The 20827-nt window shown below is 37.5% G+C and overlaps 1 protein-coding gene and 1 non-coding gene across 7 annotated transcripts in view; both read left to right on the forward strand.

The window, feature by feature from the left end:
• LOC132627170 (sirohydrochlorin ferrochelatase, chloroplastic-like) overlaps positions 1–19260 on the forward strand; it is a 46232-nt gene extending 26972 nt beyond the window's left edge. Inside the window, exons 1-7 of one of the 6 annotated variants that reach the window (XM_060342350.1) lie at positions 14966–16140; positions 16346–16527; positions 16687–16890; positions 16983–17044; positions 17769–17879; positions 18056–18148; positions 18661–19260. In XM_060342350.1, the coding sequence (XP_060198333.1) occupies positions 16788–16890; positions 16983–17044; positions 17769–17879; positions 18056–18148; positions 18661–18765 (474 nt within the window). In that variant the 5' untranslated portion in view covers positions 14966–16140; positions 16346–16527; positions 16687–16787 and the 3' untranslated portion in view covers positions 18766–19260. Of the gene's footprint in view, positions 1–14948; positions 16141–16345; positions 16528–16686; positions 16891–16982; positions 17045–17768; positions 17880–18055; positions 18149–18660 lie in introns of those variants that run through there. The other 5 variants (XM_060342345.1, XM_060342346.1, XM_060342348.1 and 2 more) reach the window with 5 other exon arrangements.
• An 880-nt stretch (positions 19261–20140) lies between these two features.
• Positions 20141–20301, forward strand: LOC132629470 (U1 spliceosomal RNA). The gene has a single exon (XR_009578250.1). It is a non-coding gene; the product is annotated as a U1 spliceosomal RNA (small nuclear RNA).
• Positions 20302–20827: the final 526 nt, after the last annotated feature.

Here is a 20827-nt window from a genome sequence, read left to right on the forward strand (position 1 = left end):
ATGTTGTTAGTCAATCAGTTATTTCTGTTTAGTTCTTGTTTAGTTTAAGTTTAGTCTGTTTTACTCTTTAGTGGATAATTCGGTCCTGTATATCAATTTAGCCTAGTCTTATACATCTATTATGTTAAACAGGGTTTAGTTTAACTGGTTTGAGCCAAGCCTGTTCTTTACAAGTATTATTTCAGTTTGGTTAGACCCTCTTGTGAGGGCATGATTGTTGTTAGCATCTAGGTTAAACTATGAACCTAGAATTCACTGATAATGATGTCTGTCTATTGCCATGTCCAAATATGATTTAGAAGTCTGCCAAGTATATTGATATAGTTAGTTTCATCATGCTTAAGCTGTCTTGTTGGCTGTTTGCATTTGATTTCTTACTCCCAAAATGTGGGTCACATGTTGTTTGGTTTAATCCACCCCAATTAAATGTGCTTTTATGTACAAGCTTAGTGTGTTGTATTGTCCCTCTGCCTTAGTTAATGTTTAGCAGTTGGGATCTGCTTATTTATTTTGACCCTTGTTCATTGCCTTTTTTAGCTGTATTGTGTAGTCCTGTCAAGATCTTATATGTCTCATGTATTAAGTCGAGGTGACCCTTTTAATCTGAAGTATGCCCTTTTATTTGGTTACATGGTATGTGGATTTGTTAGTCAATTATAGCCCTATGTTGTCCCAAAATCTACTGCCGTAATTCCCCATCTCTGTTAAATTTTTCGCATTTTTCTTAGTTGTTCTGTGTAGTTTAGTTGACAGCTTGGTATGTTGTTGTTCGAATTAAATAGATTAGCATGTCTAGATAGGTTGAATTGGTCCAATGTGTGGGTCTGCCTATATCCATGTTGTCTGTTTACCAAACTGCTCTCCTCCGTGATCTATTGGTCTAAGCTCAGCCATGAAAATGTTGTGTTGGGTCACTAAAGTGAAGTATACCTAGCTAAGTTTTTTTTTCAGGATATCATTAGACCCGTTAGACATGTTGTTTGCTTCTGTTTCGAATGTCGCTGCGTGAGATCCTTGTCCCATCTGTTTCAGAGGTGCCTGTATGCCCATGTTGCGCTGGTCCTTTGTTTATCTTTTGCTTAAAGCCTGAATCTTTTGTCGTTAAACCTGTGAAACCGCCATGTGATCTGGAATGAGTCTCATAGCGCATGTCCATACTCGTCTCCTCCCCTGAAATATCATATCCCTTTTATGAGAGGTAGCTTGCATTGCTTTGAGAGATACGAATATAGTATGACAATTGAATTTGAGGTTTACTTGTTTATATTGTTCTTTTAGTGTTCTATGTCTAATTATAGGATGACATACTCAGATATACTTGGAGTATACAGTCTGTTCGATTACGTATATATATGATATTTATTCAAATATATATATAGTATGTATACAAGACGCTGGTTCACTCGTTTTGAATTCCACATTATATATGGCCTTATGTGTTGATTATATACTAATCCTTCTCTTTTATGTTGTTGCATGATCATCGCATACGAGTCCGAGAGACTCGCCCACTTCCGCACCCGATGTTGGGCTAAAGCCCAACGAAATTCCCTCCGCGTCCAGCCCAACAGCAGTCCAGAAAAGGGGAGACTGCTGGGCCGAAGCCCAGTAGTGTCCCAATAACCAACAGTAGCAGCCCAGCAAAATAAGGGCTGCTGGGCCGCAGCCCCAACAGCAATACCCATAGCAGGCCATCTTAAAATGGGGCGGAGCCCATTTGTTTTAATTATCTCCTCCCTTATTTATTTTGTTGAATTTAATTTGTATTATGCCACTAACCCTTTTATTTTATTATTTCATTAGTTAGATAAATTCTAGTAAATTAGTGGGTTTAGTTTTGGGATAATGGTAGTTAACTTAAGGAAAATCAATAGTTAATTACCTAAAATTTCTTCTCTTTTTTTTTGTTAAATTTTTCATAGTATTTATAATATTTATTTTTCATTAGAATAATTAACTTTTCAAATAGCACGAGCACATGTTTTTTTTAAATTAAAGGACTCCTTTTGTCTCTTTATTATCTTAAAATTGGAAATGTGGTGGATATGCCAAAAAATGAATTCAAGTATATTTTATAAATAACTCTTCAAATTTGGAATCAATCACACATCATTTTAGCTAAGCATGATTAATAAAGTTAATAAAAAGAAAGGAAATCCTTCTCCCATCATATTTAAAGAAAATAAGTCTTGGCATTTCTATATCATCCTATTGATACAATATAAGTTTCATTTAAAATTCACATTAGCTATTTTTTTTTTTTTTTTGCTTATGCTCTTAAATCGCAAAAAGAATCATTAATATCTCACCCTTTGAGTTGTTTCAAATATTTATTAAAACACTGCACAAAACTCGCGTTTTTTTTTCTACTTATATATTCTATGCAAGTCTTATTTTTAAATAGCATCATTATTTAAAGCTTTAGCAATTTTTATAAGTTTTATTCGAAACGGCATTTAAAATTTTCTTTATGCAAATTATTATATTTTCTCTAACTCTTATCTTAAGCAACGTTCTTATATTTTTTCTTTAAAACTTTAGCAATATTTACAAGCTATTTTCTTGAAATTTTAAATATTATATTTGCATCTTTAGCCCTAATTAATTAACCTAAGTTTGGCCGGACAATCGTAGTTAGCGGATTCTAAAGGATGCCTAACCCCTTCCCTTTAGAATAATATAGAGCCCTTACCTAGAATCACATCGGTTAAGCAGCCCATTAACGGAGGTTTAGTTTTAGCTTTACCTTAGTTAACATCTAGGTGTCCTAATTCACCGTTAAATTAATTAGGTGGCGACTCCTTAAAACAAAGCAATATAGGAATCTCCAATATGTTGTACTCCGCTCTAACCCGGTTAAAATGGGGTATAACAGCTTGGCGACTCCGCTGGGGATTATTAGGTTCTAACCATAACGAACTTAGGTTAATAATTAATTCGTTAGATGTTTGGTTATTTTCTTTATTTTTGCCGTTATTGTTGCTTTATTTGTTTATCTTATATTCTTTTAAGTGATTGTTTTATTATGTGAAATTTTCTATGTTTTAATATGTTACTGCTTTCTTTAACTGGCATTCCATTCATATTTCTTCCACTCCTGGAAAACTCACACATATTCACACACTTAAAGCGGCTTCGCGGTTCGCGCCCGTGCACTACTAAATTACCCCTTTAGTTGGATTGGTCTAGTGGATTTAGTCGATCGGCGGTGCAGTCGACGGCCACGGACTTTCCACTCCCAAGTTGTCCGCTTGGGGGAGCCTTGTGTCATAGGAAAACAACTCTTAGTCAGCTTAAGATAGAGCTAAGCCAAAACCCTTTTAAGGACATGCACGAGCCTAGGAGGCTTAATACCCAAGGTGTATTAAGTCCATTAGTTAACCTCTTCCAAATGTTCGAGTGGGTCTATGACCCCAAGCGACAGCTATCACGTTATGTGCATTGATTTGAAGGATAAACATGTGCGTTATGTGGACCATGTGCTATTTAGGTAGAACTAACCGTTTGTGAACGCAGGTAGCCATAAATCGGTACAATGCGAACAGCATGCAAGAATTAGATACAGTTTTAGTTGAGCAAAGAGAGATCTGTGTTAAAGAAGGCATCAAAACGGGAGGAGTTTTGGCTATGTCATACATTATCCAAAATCGACGAAAGATCGGTGAATATATCCAAGCAACCAAGAGGCTCAAGGATGATGAAGGACTTTTCTCATTGTTAATTAGCTTATGAAAGTCAAGTTGTAATAATTTCCTTTGTACCAAGATTTTTAAACTTTGTATGGGTCTTTAATTAATAGCACATTGGGATGATATATAATCGTATATTTTATCCTTCAAATTCGCGTTAGGCCTACCTCTGGCATAAAGAGATCCCTGCATATTAGGACGTCTTGTCAATGTTTGTGTTATAAGGCGTTTGCCTGCTTGCTAAGTGGTTTACTTAAATTTATTTGCAATATGCTTGCTTTTGAATTTATTTGCGATTATCACCTAATGCCAAGCTCATTAATTAATTTTATTTGAAGGCTCTTGTTTGAATTTATTTGTGAAAAAGTTATTACTTGATATTTGCTAACATCATCTTTGTTTCAGAAGAAAAGTAAAATTCATATTTGCTTTGCCGCACAATTGCATATTGTTCATTAATTATTTTTGCATCATCCTCACTTCAAAAAAAAAAAAAACAAAAAAAAACTATTCCGCGGTTAGCGCACTTTAGCCACTCTAGAGCACCTGTAAGATCACTCGCATTCTTAGCATGACTCTCGACAAATTTCTAATCGTCGGAGCAAATTTCCTAATTTTCGCACACATGAACTAGCTTTGAAAATCCTAAAGTTAGCTCTTATCATTCCAACTTTATTTTAATAGGCATTCTCTTATCGTTATTCGCTTAGTTACTCAAATCTATTAGTGTCGGACAATTTGTCTCGCATCAAACTGCAAATTCTAGAGCTTTTCGCGTCCTTCTTTTACGGGTATGATCTTCGGTCTCAAACGACGGAACATTTGACCCGTTAGCTCCATGCCTCGTAGAGTCCATTTTGCACTCGGTTTACGTCATGGAACTTTTACTTTCAAATTCTATCATTTTCAGCATTTATCGTTTCTTAAATTGGTAGATGTCCAAATTTATTGGTACAATCTATCAAATGGCACTTCTCGATATTTGTTCAATTTTTTGCCATCAAGTTGTTCAAGAATGACTGTTCAAGTACCTTGCTTCTGCGGAGTCTTCGCTCAGTCAAACGCGTCATTCTGGGTCGCTAAAATTTATCTTCGCGCACCTATTAATTTCAATTTCTAGCATGCAAGTCGAAGGACAATCTCACAGGCCTCTTGTCCTTGACATTTTGCAACCCGCCAGTGCTTCGTAACTCTCGGGTACATTAAATTCAACTGTCTTGCACCCGATCAATCATGATCTCGTCTAAACTAATCTCTTGCATCATTAAAAAAAAAAACTTTTACACACCAGGCGAACTACGCTTGACCTGATTCCTCGGTGGATACGTAGGCAGCCCACATAGGGACTCGGTCATATTGGGGTAGAATTTTTTTTTTTTCCTATTTGCATGTTACCCGAACTACGTTTGACCTGATTTCCTGTCGGATGCAGGATACGTAGGCAGCCTATATAAGGCTCGGTCTTATTTACTACAAATTTTAATATTTCCCAAACGAAGGAGCATGAAACTGGGACAATTTTGGAATGCAACCCAAGACATTTTTCAAAACATTCTAAAACTGGGGCAATTGTTTTTAAAAAAAATATGCTGGAATTGGTAAGAATTAACTCAGAACCAAGCTTTGGCGTTCGATATGAGTCAACCTTTCTCAAATGGCATGTTCTACTCCAATGCAGTTTTCTTTCTTCCGATTCATTCTCAACCGTCAGAGCTAAATAGCTGATGATTCATTGTCGTCCGTTCGTTCCCTTTATATGACTCAAGTCGTCTCTAATCTAGAGCCTGCTTAATTAGATCACTTAAAAAAAAATATATATATATATATATATATATATATATTGTTTATGAAGCTTTTACTTCATGCACTAACATTTTATTTTGTTTATGAAGTTTTACTTTTCTCTTTAAAAGGTTGTCTAGCATTGAACATTGTTTTGGCTGCGAATCTGCATTAAGGACGAGACTACAATGGCAGAGAGATTTGAAGCTTTCAACACTGGTATGCGTTTGGTGCATGAACAAAACGATAGCAAGGGAAAGGTGGTTCGAAAAAATATTGTAGCCAATCTGGGAAATACCTTAAGCCTTCTTCCTAACACAACCTCAACTTCCAGCAACGTTTCCTTAGCCATTTCGCCTCACTTAAATCCTACCTATACCATTCCACAAATGCCTTCGACCTACACTCCCGATCAAGTAGCGATAATTCCTAATCCTCAATTTTCCATAGCCACCACTCAATTCGAGAAAAGTAAGGAAAACGAACTGGCGATATCCCCATACAGGAGGCCTGGAAAGGAAATCAAGTCGCTTTGCCACGAAGATTTGGGAAAAGAACTCCACAATTTGAGGAAAGTCATTAATGAAGAGTTATGTTCGAGAAATTTCCAGATTTTGAAGTATGAAGATTTATGTGTGCATCCAAACGCTGAGCTTCCGTCAGGGTACAAAATACCTAAGTTTAACACTTTCAATGGGAAGGGAGATCCCGTTGCTCATTTAAAGGACTATTGCAGCAGATTAATTGGTATTGGACATATTGAATACGAATGAGATTGTTCATTCAAAGTTTATCAGGATCAGCACTCTATTGGTACACTAAACAAGATTTTAGCAAATGGCTTACGTGGGAAGATATGGCCCGCGGATTTATAAAGCAATTCGAGTTTAACACTGGAGGCGATCCGCACATAGCTGATCTGCTTAGAATAAAGAAAACGCCACATGAGTCTTTCCAAGAATATGCCATACGATGGAGGTTAGAAGCTTCAAAAATACATCCTCCATTATCCGAGAGGGAATTGATCTCAACCTTCATCCAGATTCAGGAAGACTTATATTATGATAAGTTGCTCGGAGCTTGTGCACACAACTTCTCTGATTTGATTAGGATTGGTAGAGAACTAGAAAATGCCATTCAAGAAGGGAGAATTACAGATAGCTCAGCAACACAAGCCGTTCACCAAACCTTCCAAGCGGAGGTACTAGGAAATCTGCAAAGTGAAATGAAGGAAAACCAATTTGCTTCCACGACTATGCATCAAGCGCAATGCCATAAAAGTCACCAAATTTTTCAATCTTATGCCACCATGCAATGTCCTCGTCAGCAAAACTCCCAGCAAGGCTACCAACGACGGTTTCACCAAGCACAATCAAGCTCTCAACATAAAAAGAAGAGGAAATCTTTTTGCGTCACTACTCTAAATGAACCATTGGCAAACATATTTAAGAGGTTGAGTTCTAAGGGTATTCTACAACCAAAGAAGGGATTTATACCTAAGCATCCACCGCCAAACTTTGATTTATCTAAGAGTTGTGCTTATCACTCAAACATCCAAGGACATGACATTGAAGAATGTCCAGCACTAAGATTTAAGATTCAAAGCATGATTGAAAGTGGCAAGATAAAGCTGCAGCTAGAGCCTTCAGCCGATAATATTGCAAACACAAAGACAACTGTTGTTAAGGTTGATCCATCGAAACTGGCACCAAGGCATTTGAAAAGAAAGCGTGCAACAAGTCAAGCCGACTGATAGGGACATCATCTCGACACTCGAGAATATCATCCTCCACATGCCCATCTTTAGGAATAGCCGCTATCTTGTAATCTTTTCTAGACTTTTCAAATGAACTACGGTCGACCTGATTCCTGTTAGTAGCAGGATACGTAGGCGCCCATGTTGGGTCCGGTCTCAATAAATAAAAATTCCAATTCCCCCCCCCCCCCCCCCATAGCCGAACTGGAGAAATGTTGCAGACGACTCATCCCAAGCCATATTCACATAATCAAAATTCCGCAATGACATAGCAACGAGAAGCGCAGATTCAAAGCCAAAGCTCAATGTTCAACGCAAGGCAACCACTTCCTTTTATGCTAACAAATTTTATCTGAGTAGCGCAGGACCGATTTTTAGCTACTCTTCAACGATAATGCACGGAATTTTATTCATTGAAACATTTTGAGAAGGTGAAATATCCCTAAGGTTTCCAGTTGCGGAAGCTGAAGTTTGCTTGCAGCTTTGCAGGGACTGCGCATCGAGCGGTTTGAATCTTCTTATAACACGCACAAATATTATTGCTTTCAAGTGCTCTCAAACGCACTGCGTATGCACTATTGCTTTAAATTCCCCGCACTGCATGCACTATCATTTTTAATACCACGCACTGCATATGCACTATTGCTTTAAATTCCCCGCACTGCATGCATTACTATTTTAAATACCACGCACTGCATATGCATTATTGCTTTAAATTCCCCGCACTGCATGCACTACTATTTTAAATACCACGCACTGCATATGCACTATTGCTTTAAATTTCCCGCACTGCATACGCACTACTGCTTTCAAATGTCCCGCACTGCAAAAACACCGCGCCTGCATTGCATTATTACTTACAAATGCCCCGCAAAGGCACAGCATCATTGTTCGCAAACGCACAGCATTTGGGTTCGTCCACCCTAAAAATAGGACACTTGGGTTCTTCCACCCTAAAATAGGATACTTGGGTTAGTCCACCCTAAAATAGGATACTTGGGTTCTTCCACCCTAAAATAGGATATCGGGTTCTTCCACCCTAAAATAGGATATCGGGTTCTTCCACCCTAAAATAGGATATCGGGTTCTTCCACCCTAAAATAGGATATCGGGTTCTTCCACCCTAAAATAGGATATCGGGTTCTTCCACCCTAAAATAGGATACTTGGGTTCTTCCACCCTAAAATAGGATACTTGGGTTCTTCCACCCTAAAATAGGATACTTGAGTTCTTCCACCCTAAAATAGGATATCGGGTTCTTCCACCCTAAAATAGGATATCGGGTTCTTCCACCCTAAAATAGGATACTTGGGTTCTTCCACCCTAAAATAGGATATCGGGTTCTTCCACCCTAAAATAGGATATCGGGTTCTTCCACCCTAAAATAGGATATTGGGTTCTTCCACCCTAAAATAGGATATCGGTTTCTTCCACCCTAAAATAGGATATCGGGTTCTTCCACCCTAAAACAGGATACCCGGGTTCTTCCACCCTAAAATAGGATATTGGGTTCTTCCACCCTAAAATAGGATATCGGGTTCTTCCACCCTAAAACAGGATACCCGGGTTCTTCCGCCCTAAAATAGGACATTTCGGGCTCAACCACCTTTCATATGACGCAGGGGTTGCGCACCGCCCTTTGCATCGTTTCCATATATTGCCTGGACCATGCACCGCCCCTTTTAAAATTTTTGCATAAGGCTGCGCACCGCCCTTTGCATCATTTCCATATTCATATACTGCTTGGGCCATGCACCACCCCATTTAAATTCTCTGCATAAGGCTGTGCACCGCCTTCCATGTTCGCATGGGCTGCGCACCGCCCTTTGTAGTTTTTGCATAAGGCTGCGCACCGCCCTTTAAAATTTCTGCATAAGACATCGCGTCGCACCTGCCTTGTTTTATTATTATTTTCAAATGCTCCTGCGTGCGCTCGCAGCCGCATTGCACCGCACTTGCATCGCTTTACTTCAATATTTATCTTTACTGACTATTTTATCTAGTTTAAAGTTTCGCAGGAGCTTTAGCGCAACGTGGAACTATTTCTTCGGCAGCGAACTGGGGCAATACGTCGGGAAGGATAAGCAAACTTCCGACAAGGGTCAATGATCTACCTCGAACACTCGGCTTCAATTTCAAATTTTCTGTTCGCATTCCAGCACACTCAATTTTCGGAGTTCTATCACAATACTCAGTGTCATCATAACTCGACACTGGGACAATATTTTTTGCGAAGATTCGCATCAAATCGTGAGTTGCCAGTCATAGGTGTCGTAGTCTTCCCAGAACTACACACGGCCTGATTCTCGTGCAGCCCGAGATATGTAGGCGATTCAGAGACCGGAGTTCGGCCGTAATTTTCTTTACCCTTAGTCCTTCATAATCCTCTAGCCGGGACAAAATAGGCTACTAAGTCAACGTCTTTGCCCGAAAACTCTTTTCATCATTACCGGGCAAAGAGGGACAAGTTGTTGACACCCAATTTTGTCCCGCCTCTCCTCCTGAAATACCTATTTGTGCTTCTAATATTTTGAGAAAATAAAATAAATATATATTATGTTTACTATAATTATTAGCCTATTATCAATACCGTCATTGCATTATTCTATCAATTATTGTTATTACTATTATCGCATTTATTATTATTATTATTATTTATTATTATTATTATTATTACTATTATTTTAATTATTGTTATTATTAATAATTTATTATCATTTTGTTATTATCAATAATTGTTATTTATTGTTATTATTTTTTATTATTAATTACTATCATCTTTGTTATTGTTATTAATTATTATCATTTTTTAATTATCAATATTTGTTATTTACTATCATTATTATATCTATTATTATTTTTTATCACCATTATCATCAACATTATCATTATTACCATTATCATTATTGTTATTAGCAGTATTACTACCGCTATTTATTTGCTGCTATTATTTAGTATTATTGAAACTGGCATTTCTCAACGTTTCTACCAACTTCCGCATACGCATCGCATTTACTTCGCACATTTTAATGATAGCGTTTGTTATTGAATATTATTGCACGGTCATTTGCGACATCATATAATTTTTACCCAGGTCTTTTACAATTGCATATTTTCGTACCAGGTGATATTCTGGCACCCTTGGTACATCGTTAATCAAAATGGGTCTTTTATTCAAATTTAGAAGCCAAATTATTTTCTTGCACTCGGTCCGCATTTTTGACTTACCGGACCCCAAATCAAGGTCCGATTAACTCCTAATATTTTTTTGATTAGCCCATATCGCTTATCTTAATTTTTAGACTAGTCCATGGTTCAATTCACTAGTCCATTCTTTTAATACCCGGTCTAAAAATTGACCCGGTCCACAAATGGACCTGACCCGACCCGTCTTTATCCAAAATAAGGGAAACCCTTAAGGGTTTCCCATTTTTGAACCCATTCTTTTCGTCGCCTCCTTCTCCTCTTTTCTTCCTCCTCCCATCACCGCCTCCAACCCCCATCGCCACCGCCGCGCCTCCCCATTTCCCCTCTTTTGTTGTCGGCCCTTCCCACGTTACCCGCACCTCCACTATCTCCCTCACCCCACTGCTTCATCACCCACACCCATACCTCCATCTTCACCATCGCTACCCGCACCCTCCACTACACCACTGTCCCCCACTTGCGTCTGACACCACCACACCTTCTTCACCATCTTCCCCTTCCCACGTTACCACTGCCGCCTCCACCATGTCTTGTCCCCCCCACGTTGCCTTTCCTCTTTTCTCCGCTGTCTCCCACTTCATCGTGTCTCTCCCACGTGACCTCTGCCATCCCACGCTCCTCTATACTCCCACTGCTCGCCTCTTCCCTCACCTGTCACCACCATCTCCGTTGGCCCCCCACGCTTCTGCCACCCCACTTCTCCTGTCCCCCACGCTCATCTCTCTTCTAAGTAAAACGAAAACCCTAACAAATCCCCTATAAATCGTCATTTCTGTGGATTGGAAAAGGGGGGGGGGGCTTTTTTTTTTATTTGCGAAAATCCCATAAAAGAAAGAGTTCTTCAGCCGCATGAAAATTTCCTTAAAAAATCAGTCCCTTTAGCAGTGACAATCTTATTTAATATCGGGTCAAAATACTAGATCCAATTTGTATTCGATTGCCTTGTTTGTCGTTGTGAATCCGAGCATCGCAAGTTCGGATTCGGTAGTGTTTCGAGGTAGGTCGGAGACTCGAAGCCTCACTTCGCTGCACCCGAAGAAGGTAATTCTCCATTCCCTTTTATTTCTGTTGCATTTTCGTTGTTCTGTGTTTTGTCAGTTTATTGTTTCATAATTCAAGTATGTTAGTTTAGTCAAGTTGTTCTAGTTTGATAGACAATATGTTTCTGTGTTAGCCTGTTTATGTGGTTAAACATATATGGTATGGTTTGTTGAAACGGCTGTAGTAGTATAGATATGATCATTGACTTAGTGAAAAAATGATATATATTGCTTTATCTGGTTGCTGAAATAATGATCGTAATCGAAGAAGAAAGATCTCCCTGTTTTGCTAGCCAATGGAATTGCTTGGTTTGTTTAAATTAGTTTAATCCGATAAAGTGATAAGCTTATAACTGTGAACATGAATATTGTTTTAGTTGGTTATAAACAATCAGTTATGACCTCCATTTGTTTCGGCTATTAGCTTCGATGTGATTGATTCTCGAATGATGTTGTTAGTCAATCAGTTATTTCTGTTTAGTTCTTGTTTAGTTTAAGTTTAGTCTGTTTTACTCTTTAGTGGATAATTCGGTCCTGTATATCAATTTAGCCTAGTCTTATACATCTATTATGTTAAACAGGGTTTAGTTTAACTGGTTTGAGCCAAGCCTGTTCTTTACAAGTATTATTTCAGTTTGGTTAGACCCTCTTGTGAGGGCATGATTGTTGTTAGCATCTAGGTTAAACTATGAACCTAGAATTCACTGATAATGATGTCTGTCTATTGCCATGTCCAAATATGATTTAGAAGTCTGCCAAGTATATTGATATAGTTAGTTTCATCATGCTTAAGCTGTCTTGTTGGCTGTTTGCATTTGATTTCTTACTCCCAAAATGTGGGTCACATGTTGTTTGGTTTAATCCACCCCAATTAAATGTGCTTTTATGTACAAGCTTAGTGTGTTGTATTGTCCCTCTGCCTTAGTTAATGTTTAGCAGTTGGGATCTGCTTATTTATTTTGACCCTTGTTCATTGCCTTTTTTAGCTGTATTGTGTAGTCCTGTCAAGATCTTATATGTCTCATGTATTAAGTCGAGGTGACCCTTTTAATCTGAAGTATGCCCTTTTATTTGGTTACATGGTATGTGGATTTGTTAGTCAATTATAGCCCTATGTTGTCCCAAAATCTACTGCCGTAATTCCCCATCTCTGTTAAATTTTTCGCATTTTTCTTAGTTGTTCTGTGTAGTTTAGTTGACAGCTTGGTATGTTGTTGTTCGAATTAAATAGATTAGCATGTCTAGATAGGTTGAATTGGTCCAATGTGTGGGTCTGCCTATATCCATGTTGTCTGTTTACCAAACTGCTCTCCTCCGTGATCTATTGGTCTAAGCTCAGCCATGAAAATGTTGTGTTGGGTCACTAAAGTGAAGTATACCTAGCTAAGTTTTTTTTTCAGGATATCATTAGACCCGTTAGACATGTTGTTTGCTTCTGTTTCGAATGTCGCTGCGTGAGATCCTTGTCCCATCTGTTTCAGAGGTGCCTGTATGCCCATGTTGCACTGGTCCTTTGTTTATCTTTTGCTTAAAGCCTGAATCTTTTGTCGTTAAACCTGTGAAACCGCCATGTGATCTGGAATGAGTCTCATAGCGCATGTCCATACTCGTCTCCTCCCCTGAAATATCATATCCCTTTTATGAGAGGTAGCTTGCATTGCTTTGAGAGATACGAATATAGTATGACAATTGAATTTGAGGTTTACTTGTTTGTATTGTTCTTTTAGTGTTCTATGTCTAATTATAGGATGACATACTCAGATATACTTGGAGTATACAGTCTGTTCGATTACGTATATATATGATATTTATTCAAATATATATATAGTATGTATACAAGACGCTGGTTCACTCGTTTTGAATTCCACATTATATATGGCCTTATGTGTTGATTATATACTAATCCTTCTCTTTTATGTTGTTGCATGATCATCGCATACGAGTCCGAGAGACTCGCCCACTTCCGCACCCGATGTTGGGCTAAAGCCCAACGAAATTCCCTCCGCGTCCAGCCCAACAGCAGTCCAGAAAAGGGGAGACTGCTGGGCCGAAGCCCAGTAGTGTCCCAATAACCAACAGTAGCAGCCCAGCAAAATAAGGGCTGCTGGGCCGCAGCCCCAACAGCAATACCCATAGCAGGCCATCTTAAAATGGGGCGGAGCCCATTTGTTTTAATTATCTCCTCCCTTATTTATTTTGTTGAATTTAATTTGTATTATGCCACTAACCCTTTTATTTTATTATTTCATTAGTTAGATAAATTCTAGTAAATTAGTGGGTTTAGTTTTGGGATAATGGTAGTTAACTTAAGGAAAATCAATAGTTAATTACCTAAAATTTCTTCTCTTTTTTTTTGTTAAATTTTTCATAGTATTTATAATATTTATTTTTCATTAGAATAATTAACTTTTCAAATAGCACGAGCACATGTTTTTTTTAAATTAAAGGACTCCTTTTGTCTCTTTATTATCTTAAAATTGGAAATGTGGTGGATATGCCAAAAAATGAATTCAAGTATATTTTATAAATAACTCTTCAAATTTGGAATCAATCACACATCATTTTAGCTAAGCATGATTAATAAAGTTAATAAAAAGAAAGGAAATCCTTCTCCCATCATATTTAAAGAAAATAAGTCTTGGCATTTCTATATCATCCTATTGATACAATATAAGTTTCATTTAAAATTCACATTAGCTATTTTTTTTTTTTTTTTGCTTATGCTCTTAAATCGCAAAAAGAATCATTAATATCTCACCCTTTGAGTTGTTTCAAATATTTATTAAAACACTGCACAAAACTCGCGTTTTTTTTTCTACTTATATATTCTATGCAAGTCTTATTTTTAAATAGCATCATTATTTAAAGCTTTAGCAATTTTTATAAGTTTTATTCGAAACGGCATTTAAAATTTTCTTTATGCAAATTATTATATTTTCTCTAACTCTTATCTTAAGCAACGTTCTTATATTTTTTCTTTAAAACTTTAGCAATATTTACAAGCTATTTTCTTGAAATTTTAAATATTATATTTGCATCTTTAGCCCTAATTAATTAACCTAAGTTTGGCCGGACAATCGTAGTTAGCGGATTCTAAAGGATGCCTAACCCCTTCCCTTTAGAATAATATAGAGCCCTTACCTAGAATCACATCGGTTAAGCAGCCCATTAACGGAGGTTTAGTTTTAGCTTTACCTTAGTTAACATCTAGGTGTCCTAATTCACCGTTAAATTAATTAGGTGGCGACTCCTTAAAACAAAGCAATATAGGAATCTCCAATATGTTGTACTCCGCTCTAACCCGGTTAAAATGGGGTATAACAGAAATATGTCATAAATGAAGCCCCATTTGAGAAACAAGCGGAACATTTACTTTTAAAAAAAAAAAAAAAGGTTGAACACTATTTGGAAGTACCATTTCATTTTATTTCGAATGATTCTGTTATACATTTATTTACTGCTTTGACTCTTGAGAAGTAAAAAGAACAAGATTAAAGGAAGTAAGTGCTAAAATATTGAAAAGGAAAACCCAAATAAAGATGTGGCATAATTTCCTTCTCAAAAGAAATTGTCGGCCACAGTTAAAAAATGGCTAGCTTAAGCTATATCGAATAGGCACGTCGTCTGCTGTGCCCGTTTTCAAACACAATTGGCATGTAGGAGAAAGCCTTACCATCTTATGACCTGAATAAATTACCGTCCAATATCTGCCAGTGTTTTTCTTGACCTGTGAGAGGAAAGTTGCCTTATTATCTGGCACCAAGGAATTGCCTGTCCTTCACTGAATTAGTTGAGCTATAGAAAAGAATGTTTATGAAGTTACAACAATCAGTTTGTTCTCATAAGAAGCTATTGGGAAATGCCAAGAGAATCCCCATGTCCTAGGGGCTTGGTTCTACAGTAAAGGTTGTGCAATGTTGAAAGCAAAATGTGCTAGGTGGCTAGGTGCACATCACGAGTTTGAAGCTTGGCTGTTAGACCAAGTTTTGTGTTTAAGCGGAGAGAGCAGAGTGACGAGCCTAATATCCCAAAAATTTCTCGGTCATAAAAAGAATTGACGAGAGAGTCCACAAGATTTTGCCGTTAGGACAGTGTTCCAAGAGTTCGACATGTCTTCGTTTGCGATCATTTTCAAGCTCTTGAATTCCTTTTCAGATCTGTGCATCATCCAGTGTATTCCTTCCCAAAACAGGAAATGAGCCTGCTAAGGTCTAGAAACAATGTGGAACAGATAATAAACGGTATCTTTAGTCTCGCTGCACATAGTATATCCTTTTTTTCATTTTGAAAGCAGAGAGTTCTCAGTGTTTCTGTCTGTTAGGTAGCTGCAGTTCTGAAAACTTCTGACCACCCTCTAGAGGCTGTATAAGATCGTCGCCAACTTTTTGTTGATACTTGAATGAATTGGACAATCTTTCCCATGGTTCTGTAAATGAAACTTGAAAGTATCATTCTCGTGTCTCCTACATCTTTTCGTCCTTTCTCATTTTTCCTAATTAGGGAAATACTACCATGTGACTTATCAAAAGGGAAAAAAATCACTACTAACATGTGTACTTTTCTTCCTGTTGAGAGAACCTTGAAGAGATAAATACCTATATATACACATATATTGACAGTGTAAAGAATTTCCATACAATCACTATAATCTAATCGATTGTAGCAGGTTAGTATTCTAATATCCAGCTTACTATAGTAGATTTGTTAGGAAAAGTTACCTATTGTTGCAGATTAATGAGCCTGATAATGTAAAAAGCATGCACTATCAATGTACAGAACTTAAACTCATTATAAATATAAATTATATCTATATAGTGTTATATATATGTCCGCTATTTTTAATTTAAGAGGTTGAATTTGGGGCTGTGTAGGTTAATTCTTCAATAATATCAAGGCTTTTCTGATTCAGTTGGGCTTCTACAACGCCATAATCCACAAATAGAAAGGAGCTTCATTTTATCTTTTAGTTCCGGAAAATGGAAGAATAATCTGATGGGTCTAGGAAGAAGTGGATGGATTCGTTGTCTTTGCCCTCTCATCTGAGTTTGAGGAGGTAATTTGTACTTCTTGGTGTCAACAATAGATTCTTCATGTTGTAATTATCATAAAGTTTAATTCTTGATTAGTATTATCAGTTCATAAGGTACCTTTAACTGGAAGTTCGTATGTTTAATTGATGTTGTTTTGTGTTGTTGAAACGATGAATGCTCAACCAGTACATACTCAGCTAGAAAACCAGGAGTTGCAGTTCCTGAATTTGTAAAATTGCATAAAGGTAGCTCAAAAACCAGATATTTACCTCAAAGGTATCGTATGGCCACTGCAAATAGGGAGGAGTTGAATGGGATAGAAGAAGGTGATGGAGTGATAATTGTGGATCATGGGTCCCGCAGAAAGGAGTCCAATCTTATGCTAAGTTAGTTTCTGGCACCCTTCATAATTTTTTCCAATTTTCTTGCTGGTATTTTATGCGTTGCTTATAGTTGTAGTTTTGATGATAAATGTCAGATGAATTTGTAGCAATGTTTAGAGAGAGAACCAAATACCCCATTGTGGAGCCTGCACACATGGTAAGAATGTTTTATCCTCCTCATTTTGTATGATTTCTGTTGTCAAGCTTGCTGTCTATTTCGTCGTTTAATTCTTGATTCCTTATCTATTTATCTTTGTTTTACACTCTGCTTGGAACTAGAATACCACCGAGGGAAAAAATGCAGTGGAAAAGGATAAGAAATGAGAAGTCTGAAGTATGTTTGGGTGTTAAAGAGCAAAAACAAAGGAAAACGAAAAATCGAAAGTATACCTTTTCATTGATAGGATAGAGGGATCCCTTTAGGGGGGTTGGGAAGTGGTGATAGGAGTAAAAAAAATCCTAATGTTGGGATGTTAAAAGCGAAGGCAACGGAAAATAAAAAATAAAACTTTTTCCAAAAAAGAAATCAGTAGTTGAAATGATATCAAATCTACCTGCTGAGAAAAAAAAAACGCAGATTGACGTCACTGAGAGGATAGAGAGATTCCCCCACCCCCTCTTTTTGGGTGGGGGTGGGGGTAGGGGGGTGCTTTTAGGAGTAAGATTGTAGTAGGAAACTAGGAATAAGAAAATCCTAATGTTTTCACTAGCCTTCAAATACAAATATAGATTTATTTTCTTATCCTTCAGAATACCCAGTTCCAGACACAGCCTTAATCTCTCTATTATCCTTTCTATTTAATCTTCTCAAAAAGTTGGGACTTTCATATTTATCTCTTCTTTGATAAAGATTTCCTCTGTATCTCTTTAATGACGATTAGGAGCTAGCAGAACCATCTATCAGAGATGCGTTTAGTTTATGCGTTCAACAAGGAGCACGTCGAGTTATTGTGAGCCCCTTTTTCCTTTCTCCTGGACGACATTGGAACCAGGTATCTTTCATTTCATGTCGTCTGAAATTGTGCCAAGCCATGTAGAATTTGCCGATGATGCATATTGCTAGGTCTTGACCTGATATCAGAGTTAAAGCCAACCTTATTAAAAAAAAAACTATTAGAGTTAAAGCGAAGGTGCTCGGTGCAAAGGCTTACGACCTTTCCCTTTTCAGGATATACCTTCTTTAACAGATGAAGCTGCAAAAGAGCATCCAGGAATATCTTATGTCATTACTGCACCTCTTGGCCTTCATGAATTACTTGTTGTAAGACTTATTTTCTTCTCTAGCTCTACCTTTTCACCATTTATTCTTTTTATTTACATATGTCATCCAACAATATTGAAACCTCAGCTTATTCCTACTCCATATTTGCATTCAAGCCGGTGAGATCCAACCAACCCTTGCTCTTATAGTTGCTCACATTCCCCTCTTTCCTCAGCCACTGGCCCTATACCAGTTCTTGCCTACCTGAGGTTTTGTTATTTTGATTGGTTTGCAGTTTGCCTTTTCTTCGTCGGCTACTGGCACTTGTAATAGAACTCCTATTTCGTTCCCAACACTTTTGTTGCTCAAGTAACTAGCAAGCTTTTGTTTCCTGGGAAAGACCGTGATGGTCAGATGTTTTTGCATTGACATCCCTTACCTACTAAAGCTGTTTGGTTGAAATTTTAATCCTAGAAGGTTGATTTAGAAACAACTAAATGTTCTTTTCATTGAAATTCTTCTATAGCAAACTTGTAGGTTAAAATTCTAATTCTTGAATATTGTTATTACAGGATGTTGTGAATCATAGGATCAATCATTGCTTGAGTCATATTGCCGGGAAAGCAGATGAGTGTTCAGTTTGTGCTGGAACTGGAAAATGTCAGCTTCGGCAGTGATAATATATATGAAGCTTACCTAGGCTTTGTTATGTGGAGAGAATCTGCTGTTGCTGATGCCAGTTGACTTAGTCGGATCTGGACGCGAAGTTACTGCCGCTTGAAAGTATGTTCAATTATCTCCCACAACTCAAGCATCCAAGTTACCACAAGGACTTTGATATTTGCGAGTTAGTAACAGCTTTCAAATACAAATATCAACTGGAGAGTGCTTAGTTTCTCCACACAGCTGATGGATAGTTGGGGGAGCTGGACTGCATCATGATTATTCTCATCTTTAATGAAATTTCGTCAATGTTGTAAATCATATAGGGTGGTTCAGAGCTGTTATTACTGAACTCATGGCTGGCCATCAGGTGCTGGTGGATTGCTCTTTATTCCTAGAGTATTTGGTTTGAGAGTATTGCAGTCTTAACAGTTTGTGCTTTAATGTGTCTTCCTTTACTCATTACCATTAGTTAACAAGGATTTTATATACATGGGTTGTAGCTAAAATTGTTGGGTATTGCATTTAGCTTTTCTTGTCAACAAGAATGATGTTCATTATTTCATTATGAAATGCTTAGAATCAGAATTCATGACGACCATGGTTGCTGCTATACCGTGGTTGTCCATGTTTGAATTTGGCACTATACATATTATATGCAAAAATGGATGACCCTGAATTTATATTAGATTAGCTTCCACCTCATCGTCCTTTCACTTCCTTCAACCAACTCCATAATTTGAATTTTCCATCTTCTAGTTTCATGCTTGCAGTAATTGGAGCTTGTGTTCGGGCAGGAGTTTCGTCTTGCTCCAGTTCCATAAAACTGTGACGAATAACAGAGGAATAAACAAAAGAATGAAAGGAATATACAGTTAGACAAAGTAGTCTTGGGTACTGCTGGATACATTAAAAGGGGATCGGAGAGTATTGATGATCGGAATCAACCTACACAAGCATTCTCACAAGATAAAGCTTTCTACCAGCTGTAAAACATCATATAGAAGCTATCAATGTAGCCAGCCTCTAATCAAAATTCTGCACTTTTGGGTCAGTAGTCAGTACTTCCTGTAGCCATGGAAAATGAAGATCCAACATATTTAAAAGTTGATCCTCAGGTTAAGGCTTGTATTTGTTCAGTGCAATTGTAAATCTTGAACATTTAGTTAATTAAAAAGTTACTTATTCTATAGCTACTGCTTCATTTCTGGTTTAAAGAGAGGCAGTTTTAAAAACGAAAAAAAAAAAAAAAAAAGAGCTGCTCCGTTTCAGATATAAGGACTGAGGAGGGCATATAACTAGTGTGTCAGTTTTGTTCCACATCAGCAGAAGAAAAGACAGGAAAGGTGCTGGAGTGATATAAAAGGAAGGAGGGAGCAACGTTGAAAGATACTTACCTGGACGGGGTCAATGGGTGATCGTGAAGGCCCATGGCCTAGGTTGGTGACCTCCATTGCACTTTGGAGGGGCGCCCGCATAAGGTCGGCCCAAGAGGTCGAGCCTACGTCATAATTTGTGGCAGTGGGGGCCTGCGTTCGCGCGGCCCCTACCCAATTCAAGTCAAAGTTATTCCTTGTTGGGCTTTCTATATGTGTGTCAAGGCCCAGCATGTCAGTATCTTCTCTCATAATCACAAGGATGTTTTAGTTTTAGAAGTACTGAAGTTTTGGGTTTCTCTTTGGCCTAGTATGTCAATGCATTGGTCTTGTCTTGTTTACTTGTGAAGTGAATTAAATTTTCGTTTCAATTAAAATTAAACTAAAGCTCTATTACAATCTACTTTATATATTACAATCAACATCTGTCCATTAATAACTCTTAATTTTCACAACAAAATTATTCTGGCAAATTCATAGATATGACTTATCAGTTTCTTTACAAGCATGCCCTCTTGATGTGTGTCATGATTGAATGATTGATTCAGTAATAAATTCACAGCATTTCTTTGTTAATCCTTAAACTTCATCACATTCTTGGTTCAAATTTCATTAAATTTACCACTTAGCCCTCCTATTTCTTTCGCCAATATCTCTAGTGTTTTCTTAAAAAAATTATTTTGGTTGCAAAAGATTTTGG

The sequence above is a fragment of the Lycium barbarum genome, chromosome 2, assembly GCF_019175385.1.
Source record: "Lycium barbarum isolate Lr01 chromosome 2, ASM1917538v2, whole genome shotgun sequence".
Lineage (NCBI taxonomy): Eukaryota > Viridiplantae > Streptophyta > Magnoliopsida > Solanales > Solanaceae > Lycium > Lycium barbarum.